General features: G+C 36.7%; 1 protein-coding gene across 1 annotated transcript in view; it reads left to right on the top strand.

Annotated features, from left to right (window-relative positions):
- The window catches only part of LOC150087275 (TATA box-binding protein-associated factor RNA polymerase I subunit B-like), a 308,013-nt gene that overhangs the window by 84,765 nt on the left and 210,168 nt on the right, over positions 1-13,080 (top strand). The window contains exon 5 of the mRNA XM_090372434.1: positions 565-738. Within this exon, the coding sequence (XP_090228560.1) occupies positions 565-738 (174 nt within the window). The remainder of the gene's footprint in view (positions 1-564; positions 739-13,080) is intronic.

The raw sequence follows: 13,080 nt of genomic DNA, 5'->3' as shown, positions 1-13,080 counted from the left end.
AATGTTACTATGTAATTTTTTTCTTTTTTAGGTTCTGCATTTTTTAAAAATCATTCGACCCAATCTGATTAATAGTTGGATGGACTTGAAGCTTATTATACTTCACTGCTATGTTCAGTTTTAGGATGGCTAGTATGGTTCATATTGCTCTAAAAGTAATTATCTGTATTAGCTACTTAGATGCACAATCTGGGCCAATTTATTTGCTCAATAATAGTCTACTTCTGTTTCTTTCAACAAGCTGATATCCTAGCCATAATGAAAATGTCATGTAGAAGAGTGGCTTGCAGAAAGTAATGTTAAAACTTTCCAGTGACTAACCCTACCCTCCTTTTCTAATAATATGTACCAAATTTGATTTGCAGGATTTTTTTGAATGGTACAAGATGTGATCTCTGCCATTAGGTATTCAACTACATACTAAGTAATGTGTTAATTTATGAGATTACATAATAGAGTGGTGAGTATACACATTTGGTCATATTATAATCTGAAGATGCTTATATCATGTTTTTAATCTTGTGTAACATATAATAAATATATAATAATTTTTCTCTGTATTAGAAAAAACAAAGTACCGTATCTGACTCTGAAGAGTGTATGCCTATAATTTTTGAGTTATATAAGTCTTCTGAACGTCGAAATAAAAGGACTAAAAGTGTTGTGGAAACAGATGTAGAAGAAATGGGTTTATATGACTGTGAATTTGATGAGAGATTTTTGCCTAAAGAAAATGATGTAAGCTAACTTGTTTCATTTTATCCTTCATATATATATATATATATATATATATATACACACACACACATAATATTTTCTTTCACTTCCTAGTAATATTTCATTTTAACTTGTTTATAACATTATTTTGTAATTATATCAGTTGGTATAAGGGACAATGGAAAGTAAAATACAAATAGATATCATAGGGAATAGATGTTTACAATGGAAAATAAATAAATAACCCCTGGCATGATGCCCTTCACAGCATCATGCCAGGGATTAAAAAGTATCATTTCCTTACTTAGTAGGGATGTTCATTATTAATATGTATGCTAACAGCTGGCAGTGCTCCCACATACATCCGTTTGCATATGTGCTACTACAAATATGCCAATAAGTGATATAAATGCAGACAAACATTGAGTATTTTCAGTTTGTAAGATAATGCAGCAAATGTAGGTTGCTACTTGTCTTTCAGAATTTACATTATTTCTAATATGTCTTGTATTGCATTACATGTCCTTCATGCTGTTATTTTTAAAGACTATTTATGTTCTCTTATTTTTTACAGCATCAATAACAGCTGGACTACCTCAAGGAGCATTTTGTCTGTTCTTATTTTCACCACAGTCTTTTATTCCTTTCTTTAATAAATACTGGTTTTTGTACTTAGCCAGATGGCATTAAATGCATTCTTCTTTTTTTCTTGAACAGTATAATATAATTTTGCTTTCTGAAAACTTATTGTTTTGTCTATTACTTGAGTTTCTTTGGTTGATCATAGCGATCTGCTGTGATGTCATTCACTCTTTCTAATAAAGTTTTTTTATCTTTTGGTGTAAAATAAATACCTCTTTCAAATTAATTTAGTGCAGTAATTTTTTTTAGGTTTATGCCATGATTCTAAATTATTTTTCAAACTGCATATTCAAATTTAAGACAGAAAAAAATGTCTTAAATTTTTAAATGTCCAAAGAAGATTTAATTTATGTTCACAACTTAAGTTATAATAATTAAGTTGTTTTATTATTGAAGCTCCTTCATATATTAAGCAACTTTTTTTTTTTTTTTGAAATATTGGTTAATTAGATGGACTGATATTAAATTTGAAATTTATTTTCCAAATCAGTTTTTTTTTTTTTCATTTTCAAATATTCTAATGAGGTTCCCTATTCATAAAGTTGCTTTTATGAAAATTGTTTTAATTCTTTAATCAGAAACTGTGGATTTATCAATATTTGGCGGTGTATAGTATAGATAATTTCATAGATATGTTTTTAGATTTTTATCATAATTAGTATTGTCTACTTTGTCTCCCTGAGTGATATTTAATTATACACTCAAATTATGCATTCAAGTAGTAGTAATGGCAAATAATACAAAAAAGCAAGCTTATATAACATCAGCCAGGAAAAAAAAAAAAAAAACACTACATACTTCACCCATCCATAATTTTTCAAGAATTTTTCTAGTTCTTCCTTGAATTTATTCAAACAATTCACATCTACAACAACAGATGAAAACCTGTTCTAACAATCAGCGACCCATTGGCTGAAGACAAACTTTTGCACATCTATCTTGCAGTTATTCTCCTTCAACTTAAATTTATGCCTCCTCATGTGTGTAGCTCAGCAAGAGGAAGAATGCCATTCACATTCAGCTTAGTCAATCCATTCAAGGCATTAAACACCTCAATCGGAGGTGTTTAAGGCCTTGAATGGATTGGGAGGACTAATGGACTGTGATTCTTTAATCATTCTATCAAAGTTTATTCAGTGCTGCAGGTGCTCCACAGGTGCCTAGTCTCCAGACATTTGCAGTCTTTTTAGGTAAGAGCACCCTTTTGTTCCCTTCACCAATCTGGTTGCCCTTCTCTGTACCTGTTCCAGCAGATCTACATCTTTCCTAAAGTGAGGCCTCCAGACCTGTATACAATATTCAAGATGTGGCCTAACCATGGTCTTCTACTAAGAGATAATTACCTTGAATTCAGATTATTTTGAATTCAGATAGTGGTCTTCAAAGTTAATACTTAGTGTCCATAGATTTTACTGTTCCTAACTTGCCGCCATTGTTATGCAATACAGAATAGTGTAACGTATATCCAGAACTTGATAGCGTAAGGTTTAATATAAAACTAGATAGTGAAATGCGTAGCACTGTATTAGAAATCTGTTAACTCAGTATTATCAATTAATCATTAAAATTTATTAACCTTATTAAATTCATTGTTAATTAAATTGAACTTAAATGGAATCATGACCCAGACTAGAGCTACAAAGCAATGAGCACAAAGTAGGGTAGTACTATGGCTCGTGGAAGAACCGAAGGGGGCAATTCTCCATCGCATCACAGCCTAAAAACATGTGCGAAATGTGAAATGTTTGTGGAACTTTCTAGAACAGGACACGATCTTGCTAAGGATGATTTCTTTGTGTGCTAGGTGCAGACTGTGAATAAATTAATCACCAGCTCATCGTTCTGATGGGCATCTATGAGAGTTTGAGGTGTAGAGTTGATGCCCTTGAAGAAATTAATATGAGGAGCCCATCAAGCTCTCAGCTGCCCAACTCAACACCAGAGTGCACTCCTGTGCATCAGGCAACACAGTAGCTATTTCCAAGGCAGAATGCGCTGGTCACACAGGAGCCAGTTATTGTTGGTAAGTCTATTATCAGGAAGATTGGGAATATATTATGCAAAAAGGATAGGTGGAACAGAACCAGGGTATGTCTGCCAGGGGCAAAGGTTGATGATGTTGTAGAGCAGATATCATCTTTTAAGGGCACAAAAGGCGATATTGTTGTTCATGTTGGTACTAATGACCTTAAGAGTAAGAGATCTGCGGGTTTACTTAAAAAGTACAGGTCAATGCTGAAAAAAAAGTTGCGAGTTAAGGTTGAATTTGAAAGTGTCTGCAATTCTGCCCAGACACGATAGGAGGGAGTATATGATGAGAGCTTTGTCAATCATTTCGGCCCTGGAGAGATGCACAAGGCTCATTGGGGTAGATTTTTTTTTTTCAGTGTGGTCTGTACTTGCTAATAGGAGAGACTTCTTCTACAGGGATGGGATACACTTAAATAGAAAGAGTGCAAGAATATTTACTGATGCTATCAAGGCAGTGTTAGGTAGGTCGGAAAACTGTTAGCTTGGGAGGATTCACAGACTAAAAGATTAACAGTAGCTGCAGGCAGAGGCGAAAGTGATTCTTGCACTGCTTATATTGTAATGAGCAGCAGCCTAGAGAGCAAGTTGCTGGGGATTTCAAGAGCTGCTGGGAGTCACCATGAAACAAGTAAATACATGGGCTCTGTTAGGGTAACTAAGAGTGAACCAATGCTAGAAGTATATGTATATATATATAAATTTGGGGAATACAATGTATATAGAAAGGATAGACAGGACAGGAGGGGAGGAGGGGTTATGCTATTAATTAAGAAACACATAAAGTCAAAGGAAGTGAAGCCAGTTGACATCGATGGACAGGGCAGTGTCGAGTCAGTTTGGTGTGACATAAGCATAGGGAAATCAAAATTGAGAGTAGGAGTGTGCTATAGGCCTAATGACTCTGATGAGTATAATAATATATTGTACAGGGAAATAGAGTGGGCCAGTAAATCAGAGAGTCTTATAATGGGGGATTTTAATTTCCCAGATATTGACTGGAATTTGTGGTTTGGTCACTCGCACACTAGCAAGGCTTTTGTGGATTTATTGGATGATTGTTTTCTACATCAGCATGTTCGTGAGGCAACAAGAGGGAGCAATACTCTTGATCTGATTATCAGTAGTGATTCTTCATGCATTAAGAACCTGCAGATAAATGAACCACTAGGTGGCAGTGATCACAGTGTGTTGAAGTGGGATTTACTCAAGGAGGTAACTACCATCAGAGGTAAAGGGAAGGGTTTTTGTTTTCGTAAAGGAGACTATGATGGTCTGAGACAGTATTTAAATTCTATACAGTGGGACCAACTGATGATGTTACCAACAGCAAACTCAAAATGGGAAGCATTCAAGGAACTAATCTTGGTGGCTACCAGGCTTTACATACCAACTAAGAAATATTGTTCAAGGTTTAGGCCTAAATGGTTGTCAGATGGACTAATGAGACATGTGGCAGAGCAGAAAAATGCATGGGATACATACAAATTAATGGGTGACATGGAAGCCTATGATAGATATAAGTTGGTCTGTAACCAAGTCACAAAGGAGATTAGGCAGGCAAAGGCAGACGACGAAAAATCCTTGGCAAAGGATGCAAAGAAAAACAGAAAGGAGTTCTTTACATACTTGAACTCGAGAAGGAAAGGGATGAATCAGATTGGTCCACTGGATATTGATGGTTCAACAGTTGAGGATCCTGCTCAGGTGGCTAACAATCTAAACGAGTATTTTGCGTCTACATTCACGCATGAGGAGTTATTCAGGAAGGAGAATGATGTAGGTAAAGTAAACATTGGCAGTGAGCTGGATGATTTTGTAATAACTGAGAGGAAAGCGGAGGAGAGATTGTTGAGGATAAACATAAAAAAGGCACCTGGGGTGGATGGGATCTATCCAGTTATATTAAAGGAGGCAGCAAAGGAAGTATGCAAACCCCTAGCCATAATTATGAGAGCTTCTTTGGACTCAGGGGAGGTACCCATAGACTGGAGATGTGCAAATGTAACCCCAATTCACAAAGGAGGATCAAAGGCTGACACAAGTAATTATAGACCTGTTAGTTTAACTTCTGTTCCAGGTAAATTAATGGAGGCACTGGTTAAAGAAGCACTGCAGGATCATCTAGACAAGAATTCAGTTATAGCTCAGACGCAGCATGGTTTTGTTAAGGGCAGGTCTTGCCTGACCAATTTGATTGGATACTATGATGTAGTCACAAAAGAACTGGATGCAGGGAATAACTTTGATATTATATATTTGGATCTTAGAAAGGCTTTTGATACTGTTGCACATGGAAGACTGCTGCACAAATTGGAGCAGTGTGGCATTGGAGGCAAATTGCTGCTATGGATAAAGGGATGGTTGAGTGGCAGAAGACAGAGAGTGGTAATCAATGGACACTGCTCAACGTGGACTAATGTTATTAGTGGAGTTCCTCAAGGTTCAGTGTTGGGTCCATTGTTGTTTTCGGTGTTTATGAATGATATTGATGATGGGATATCAAGTTTAATGTCTAAGTTTGCAGATGATACAAAGGTTGGCAGGGTCGTTAAGGACACTACTGACGCTATGCTGCTGCAACAGGATCTGGAAAGGTTGAACAGATGGGCTGAGAGGTGGCAAATGAAGTTTAACATTGACAAATGTAAAGTACTACATATGGGTAACAGTAACCCCAGAGCAATGTATCAACTCTGCGGTACTACACTGACAGTGGTGGAGAATGAAAAGGACCTGGGGGTAATTGTGCAGGCAGATATGAAGTTCTCTGAGCAGTGCAGACGAGCTGCAAGAGTAGCTCATGGTGTCTTGTCAATGATATACAGGAATTTTTCTAGCAGGGATAAGGAGGTGATTATTCCCTTGTATAAGGCAATGGTTAGGCCACATCTTGAGTACTGTATACAGGTCTGGAGGCCTCATTTCAAGAAGGATGTAGAGCTTCTGGAACGGGTACAGAGAAGGGCAACAAGATTAGTAAATGGAACAAAGGGTTGCTCTTACGAAGAAAGGCTTAAGTTTTGCAAATTACAGAGTCTGGAGACTAGGCACCGGCGAGGTGATCTGATAGAGGTGTATAAGGCTTTGAATGGTTTGAGCATGCTCAATGCCAATGGGATTCTTCATCTTTCTCAGAATAATCACCTCAGAGGGCATAAATTCAAATTGAGGAAGGACGGATGTCGGATAGATGTGCGGAAATTTGCCTTTGGCCAGCGGGTGGTTGGTTGGTGGAACCGACTTCCATCACTTGTTGTTGAAGTTGATAGCCTAAACAAATTTATAGCTCAACTGGACAGGTATTTCGAACGAACGGAGGGGTGAAATGGGAGAGGGTTTTTTTTTTTTTTTTTTTGGCTGATGCTGAATAAGCTTGCTTTCTTGCATCATATGCCTCTACTAATGCTAATACTAATGTATAGTAAATAAATTCGATGAATTTGAAGTGCTCTTCAAGACAACAAAGGTGGATATTGTTGGGATCTCAGAGACATGGTGTCACAAAGATATAAGCATTGCAGAATAGGAATTTGGGGAGTACAATGTGTACAGAAAGGATGGACGGGGTAGGAAAAGAGAAGTGCATGTCCGGCTGCACAATTAGTCCTAGGTATTTTTCATTCTCCACCTCCCTGAGTGTAGTACCACACAGTTTGGTACATTTCTCTTGGATTACTGCTGCCCATATGCAGTACTTTGCATTTGTCAAGGTTAAACTTCAGTTGCCACTTCTCACCAATCTGCCTAACTTTTTTAGATCCTGTTGCAGTAGCATACTGTCTTTACTTGCATTAACAACCCTGCCAACCTTTGTATCATCTGCAAACCTGGACATTAAGCCTGATATACCTTCATCGATATGATTGATAAATACACAAAATAAAAAAAAAAAGGGCACAGCATCGAATTCTGGGGAACTCCACTAATAACATTAGTCCACATAGAGTAGTGTTCATTTATTACCACTCTCTGCTGTCTACCACTCAACCATCCATTTGTCCATTGCAGCAACTTGCCCTTAATGTAATACCGTTCTAATTTGTACAGCCGTCTTCCATATGCAACAATATCAAAAGCTTTCCTGAAATCCAATTATGTGATATCAAAATTATTTTTTGCATCTAGTTCCTTTGTGGCCACATCATAGTAGTATCCAATAAAATTGGTCAGACAAGGCTTCCCCTTAACAAACCCATGCCGAGTCTGCATTATTACTGCAGTCTTGTCTAGGTGATCCTGCATCACTTCTTTAACCAGTGACTCCATTATTTTCCCCGGAACAGAAGTTAAACTAACAGGTCTATAATTATTTGTGTCACCCTTTGAACTCCTTTGGTAATTGGGGATACATTTGCACATCTCCAGATTGTTTTCTATAGCAAAACGTTCAAGGGGCAACCGGAGGGAGTAATGTTCCTGATCTGATTATCAGCAGTGACTATTCATGCATTAAGAATTTGCAGATAAAGGAACCGCTAGGTGACAGTGATCACAGTGTACTGATTTGGGATTTACTTAAATATGTAACTACCATCAAGGGTAAAGGGAAGAGTTTTTGCTTTTGTAAAGGTGACTACAGTGGTCTCAGAGAATTTTTTAATTCTATACAGTAGAATCAACTGATGATGTTACCAATAGTGAATTATAAATGGGAAGCCTTTAGGGACTTAATCTTGGAGGCTACTAGGCTTTTCACACCAACTAGGAAATACCGTTCAAGGATCAGACCTAAATGGATGTCAGATGAATTAATGAGGCTCGTGGCAGAGAAGAAAAATGCATGGGATGCATATAAATTATCAGGTGGCACAGAAGCCTATGATAGATATAAGCTAGTCTGTAATCAAGTCACAAAGGAGTTTAGGCAAGCAAAGGCTGTCTGGGTGGTGGTGCCCACTGAGAATAACTAACAATAGTCTTCTCTTTCAGTGAAGCGTTACTTATTTGAGGTAGTGCAATACACGACAACTTGTGGTGAAGGAAGTGCACAATCATATTAAGGGAGGCAACAAAGGAGGTAAGCAAATCCTTGGCCATAATTATGAGAGAATCTTTGGATTCAGGGGAGGTCCCCCATGAAATTGAAATGTGCAAATGTATTCCCAATCCTCAAAGGGGGGGGGAATCAATGGTTGACATGAGTAATTACAGAGTTGTTACCTAAATCTGTTCCAGGCAACTAATGGAGTCATTGGTTAAAGAAGCAATGCAGGATCATCTGTAAAGGGTGCAGTTATACTTCAGTCCGAGCATAGGCTATCCTGTCTGACCACTTTGATTGGATACTGTGATACAGTAACAGAGGAACTGGATGCAGAAATAATTTTGATATTATTATATTTAGATTTCAGGAGAGCATTTGGTACTGTTGCACAAAACAGACTGCTATATGAATTGGAGCAGAGTAGCATTAAGGGAAAGTTGCTGCTGTGGATAAAATGTCTGTCTACACTGCTCAGAGCAGTGCAGACAGACACTTTATCCACAGCAGCAGCAGCAATTTATCCTTGGGGGGATTCACAGACTAAAAGATGAACAGTAGCTGCAGGCAGAGGTGAAAATGATTCTTGCACTGCATCTATTACAATGAGCAGCGGCCTCAAGGGCAGAGTGCCAGAGACTGACGGGAGTTAAAATGGAACAAATAAATAAATGCGCTGTGTCAGGGTAACTAAGTGTAAGAACAGGTGCATGTATACTTGAATGTACACCAAGCTAGGATATAGTAAATAAATTTGATGAATTTCAAGTGCTGGTCAAGACATCACAAGAAGATATTGTTGGGATATCAGTGACGTGGTGTCACACAGATGTAAGCAGTGCAGAATTGGAATTTGGGGAGTACAATGTGTATAGAAAGGATAGTCCAGATATGAAGGGAGGAGGGGTTATGCTGTTAGTTAAGAAACACATAAAATCTAAGGAAGTGCCTCCAGTTGACATGGGTGGACAGTGCAATGTTGAGTTTGTTTGGTGTGACATAAATACTAGTAAAGGGAAAATAAGAGTAAGAGTGCGTTATAGGCCTAATGACTCAAATGAATACAATGAATAATTGTACAGAGAAATAGCATGGGCCAGTAAATCAGAATGTCTAATAATGGGGGATTTTAACTTCCCAGATATTTACTGGAACTTGTGGATTGGTCACTTGCGCACTAGCAAGTCTTTTGTGCAGTTATTGATGAATGTTTTCTGCAGCAGCATGTTCGAGAGGCAACCAGAGAGAGAGTAATACTATTGATCTGATTATCAGCAGTGATTATTTGTGAATTAAGAATTTGCAGATAAAGGAACCACTGGGTGGAAGTCATCACAGTGTATTGATGTGGGATTTACTTAAAGATATTACTACCATCAGGGGTAAATGGAGGGGTTTTTTCTTTCGTAAAGTTGACTACAGTGGTCTCAGACAGTTTTTAAATTCTATACAGTGAGACCAACTGATGATGTTACCAACAGTAAATTCTAAATGGGAAGCATTCATGGAATTAACCTTGGAAGCTACTAGGCTTTTTATACCTACTAAGTAATACTGTTCGAGGGGCATAAATGGATGTCAGATGACCTAATGAGACTTCTGGCAAAGAACAAAAATGCATTGGATGCATATAAATTATCAGGCGACACAGAAACCTATGGTAGATATAAAGTTATATTAAAGGGGGTAGCAAAGAAAGCAAGCCAACCCTTAGCCATAATTATTAGAACATCCTTGAACTCAGCAGATATTCCCACAGACTGGATGTGTGCAAATGTATTCCCAATTCACAAAGGGGGATCAAAAGGAAATGTGAGTAATTACAGACCTTTTAGTTTAACTTCTGTTTCGGGGAAAATAATGGAATCACTGGTTAAAGACACATTGTAGGATGATCTAGACAAGACTGCAGTAATAGCCGACCGGGCTAGCCGAGTGGGTAAAGTACCTGCCCGGCAACCCAAAGGTCGCGGGTTCGATTCCCGCCTCGGGCTTGGATCAAAGTACTGCAAAAACCTTGGGAGGTGCAATATGGCCACAGAAGCCGATGCGCCAACAACTACCAAATCAAAAAAAAAAAAAAAAAAAAAAAAAAACTGCAGTAATAATTCAAACACAGCATGGGTTTATTAAGGGAAAGTCTTTTCTGACAAATTTGATTGGATAAAAATAATTTTGATATCATATACTTTAATTTCATGAAAGCTTTTGATACTGTTGCGCATGGAAGACTACTTTACAAATTGGAGTAGTATGGTATTAATCACAAGTTGCTACAATGAATAAAAGGGTGGTTGAGTGGGAGATCACAGATTGGTAATCAATGAACGCTGCTTTTCATGGACTAATTTGATTAATGGAGTACGGCAGGATTCAGTGTTGGGCACAATCAGTGGTGAGCTGTAAATAATTTAACAATGGGCTCGCAGTTTTTTGACTTTCTACCGAGTAAATTTGATTGGTCACGGAAATGACGTCATCCGCGGCTTCCACTAGAGGCATTTCCCATGCTCGCATTACTAGTACTGTGATTATAGCAAGTGATGCATTTTTCGTGACCAGTATGATATCTCGAGTCGGGAGAATTTAGGGGGGGACAGATGCAGCTTATTATCCCTTAACCATGCGTATAAGTGAATGTGTAAAATGTTCCTAGGTCTATCTAAAAAAAAAAAAAAATTTAAAACCTGGTCATCATGCCTTGCCTTACGATGATAACTGGATACAATGGTATCTGGAGTTCTAACTTTATAGAATTTTTGAATAGTGTGATGTCACAATCATGCTTCCTGAAGTTACTACTGCAGTAAGTATGATTTCAACAATACAAATATTTATCAACAATTTCTTTTTTTGTCTCGCATTTTTGTTACATTTCATTGTTAGGTGCCCCTAACAGTTGCGTATGTCGCTTGAACTACGAGATCGGTACATAAATCGGTGCTATTTTACAGAGATATTTAGATACGTTGCACTTGCAAGTATACATGTCTTACTTTAGTTATCATAAATCCATTGTATCTTCCAGAAATTATGAAAATCTGTGAATGATCAATAAAATATTTACAATAAAAAAGCTCTTTTAGTTCATAGTCGATATATACAAATCAAAATGCCTAAAAGAAATGTGAAGGAAGTTTCGCATAAACCATTTATCACACGTGTTCGGCATACGTGCACCTTTTTTATTCGATTTTTTTTTTTTTTAACAACTAGGGAAATATAATGGATTTTTTTTTTTCACAATAAAATTTTAATATTGGGAATAAAAAATAACATGAAATATTTCCCACATCACAAATAACATAAAAACTATCACAAAGCATTCCACAATATAAAAACAAATATTACATAAAAAAACAAACTTTCTAGAAAAAGTACACAAAAAATCACAGATTACACGAAAAAAAATTATTTCACAAATATTCAAGAAAAATTTATTCTAAAAAATTGCCATATACAATTTACTTCTTTATTAATATTTGTTGTTGATCTTCTGCTTTGCTCAATAGCTGAGCGATGATTACAGAGGAATGATTTGATGTAACGATCCGGATCAAATTGAAGCAATGGTTTTCCATTTAGGTGTATGGTCATCATAATCTGCAACATGTTTAATTGTCAACATTATTCCTTCAATAGTATTCATTACGCTGAAAGCTTGCTCAGCTTCAGCACTGCTAATGGCAATGGTTTCAATGATATTTCTGGCTTTCTTAATTGAAAAGGTAATTTCACTCGATTTTAAAGATAAACTGTCTTCGAAAAAATCTCTAAAATCATTAATTTTTATTTCATATTTTACCAGAAAACTTAAATTTCTTATTCAGTTTTCACTATCTTGCCACCGAGACGAAAGTTCTTTCAAATTCACGATTTCAGGTAGCATATGTTTAAAACTTTTTTCAATGGTATCGTTTTTTTTCTTTATTTAATTTAAAATCACCGTGTTCCATTAATAAGTTATCCTTTAAGGATAAAACAATGCATTTAATAACTTGTCACAATGTAATTTTTTTACTTTCAATTTTGATTCCTTCAAATTCTTTCCACCTAAACATGCTCTCAATTTTAGCTTCATAATTTCCTTCAGAATTTTTCAAATTAGCAATAGCATTGATAGTTCTATTAATTAATTTATATGCTTTTACCATTGTGATTCTGTAAAGCTTCTGAAAGGTAAGAGAGCTCTTGAAGGATGGCGACCATTAGTGCTAAATGGTTAAGAAATTCCAAATTTAAAAGTCGATTTAATAATCCGGAATATTTAACTTCTGATTCAAAATGTTTGCACAAAGCGGGATAATTCCTCCAACCCACAATTGCAGTCCGCAAGCTAAAAGCTGCCCTATTGTGGCCCGAACACAAGACTGACCTTTATAGTTTCCACATCAAGTTCTTTAGTAATCATCCTTAATTTGCACTAGTTTTTTGGAGATTAGTGATACAGTTTTTTTTTTTTAATTATTGCCTGTATGCCATTATATTTTGGAACATTTTCTACACAGTGAAAGGCTCAACAAAGTTTCAAAATCTGCCAACATGTCATCTTTGTAAAGTTTATATAATATCTCAGTTACCTCAATTCTCCCCCCCCCCCACACTCTACGTTACTCTCTCACTAGTTCTTTGAATACTGTGCAAAATGTCTAAATCACATGGATATTCTGCTACTGTGACCATGTAAACATAGACAGGAGAAATTTACT

Source organism: Mastigoproctus giganteus, chromosome 4 (genome assembly GCF_048544385.1).
Source record: "Mastigoproctus giganteus isolate SK-2022 chromosome 4, ASM4854438v1, whole genome shotgun sequence".
Lineage (NCBI taxonomy): Eukaryota > Metazoa > Arthropoda > Arachnida > Uropygi > Thelyphonidae > Mastigoproctus > Mastigoproctus giganteus.
The sequence above is the reverse complement of the archived record's forward strand: the minus strand, read 5'-3'. Positions and strand labels throughout refer to the sequence as shown.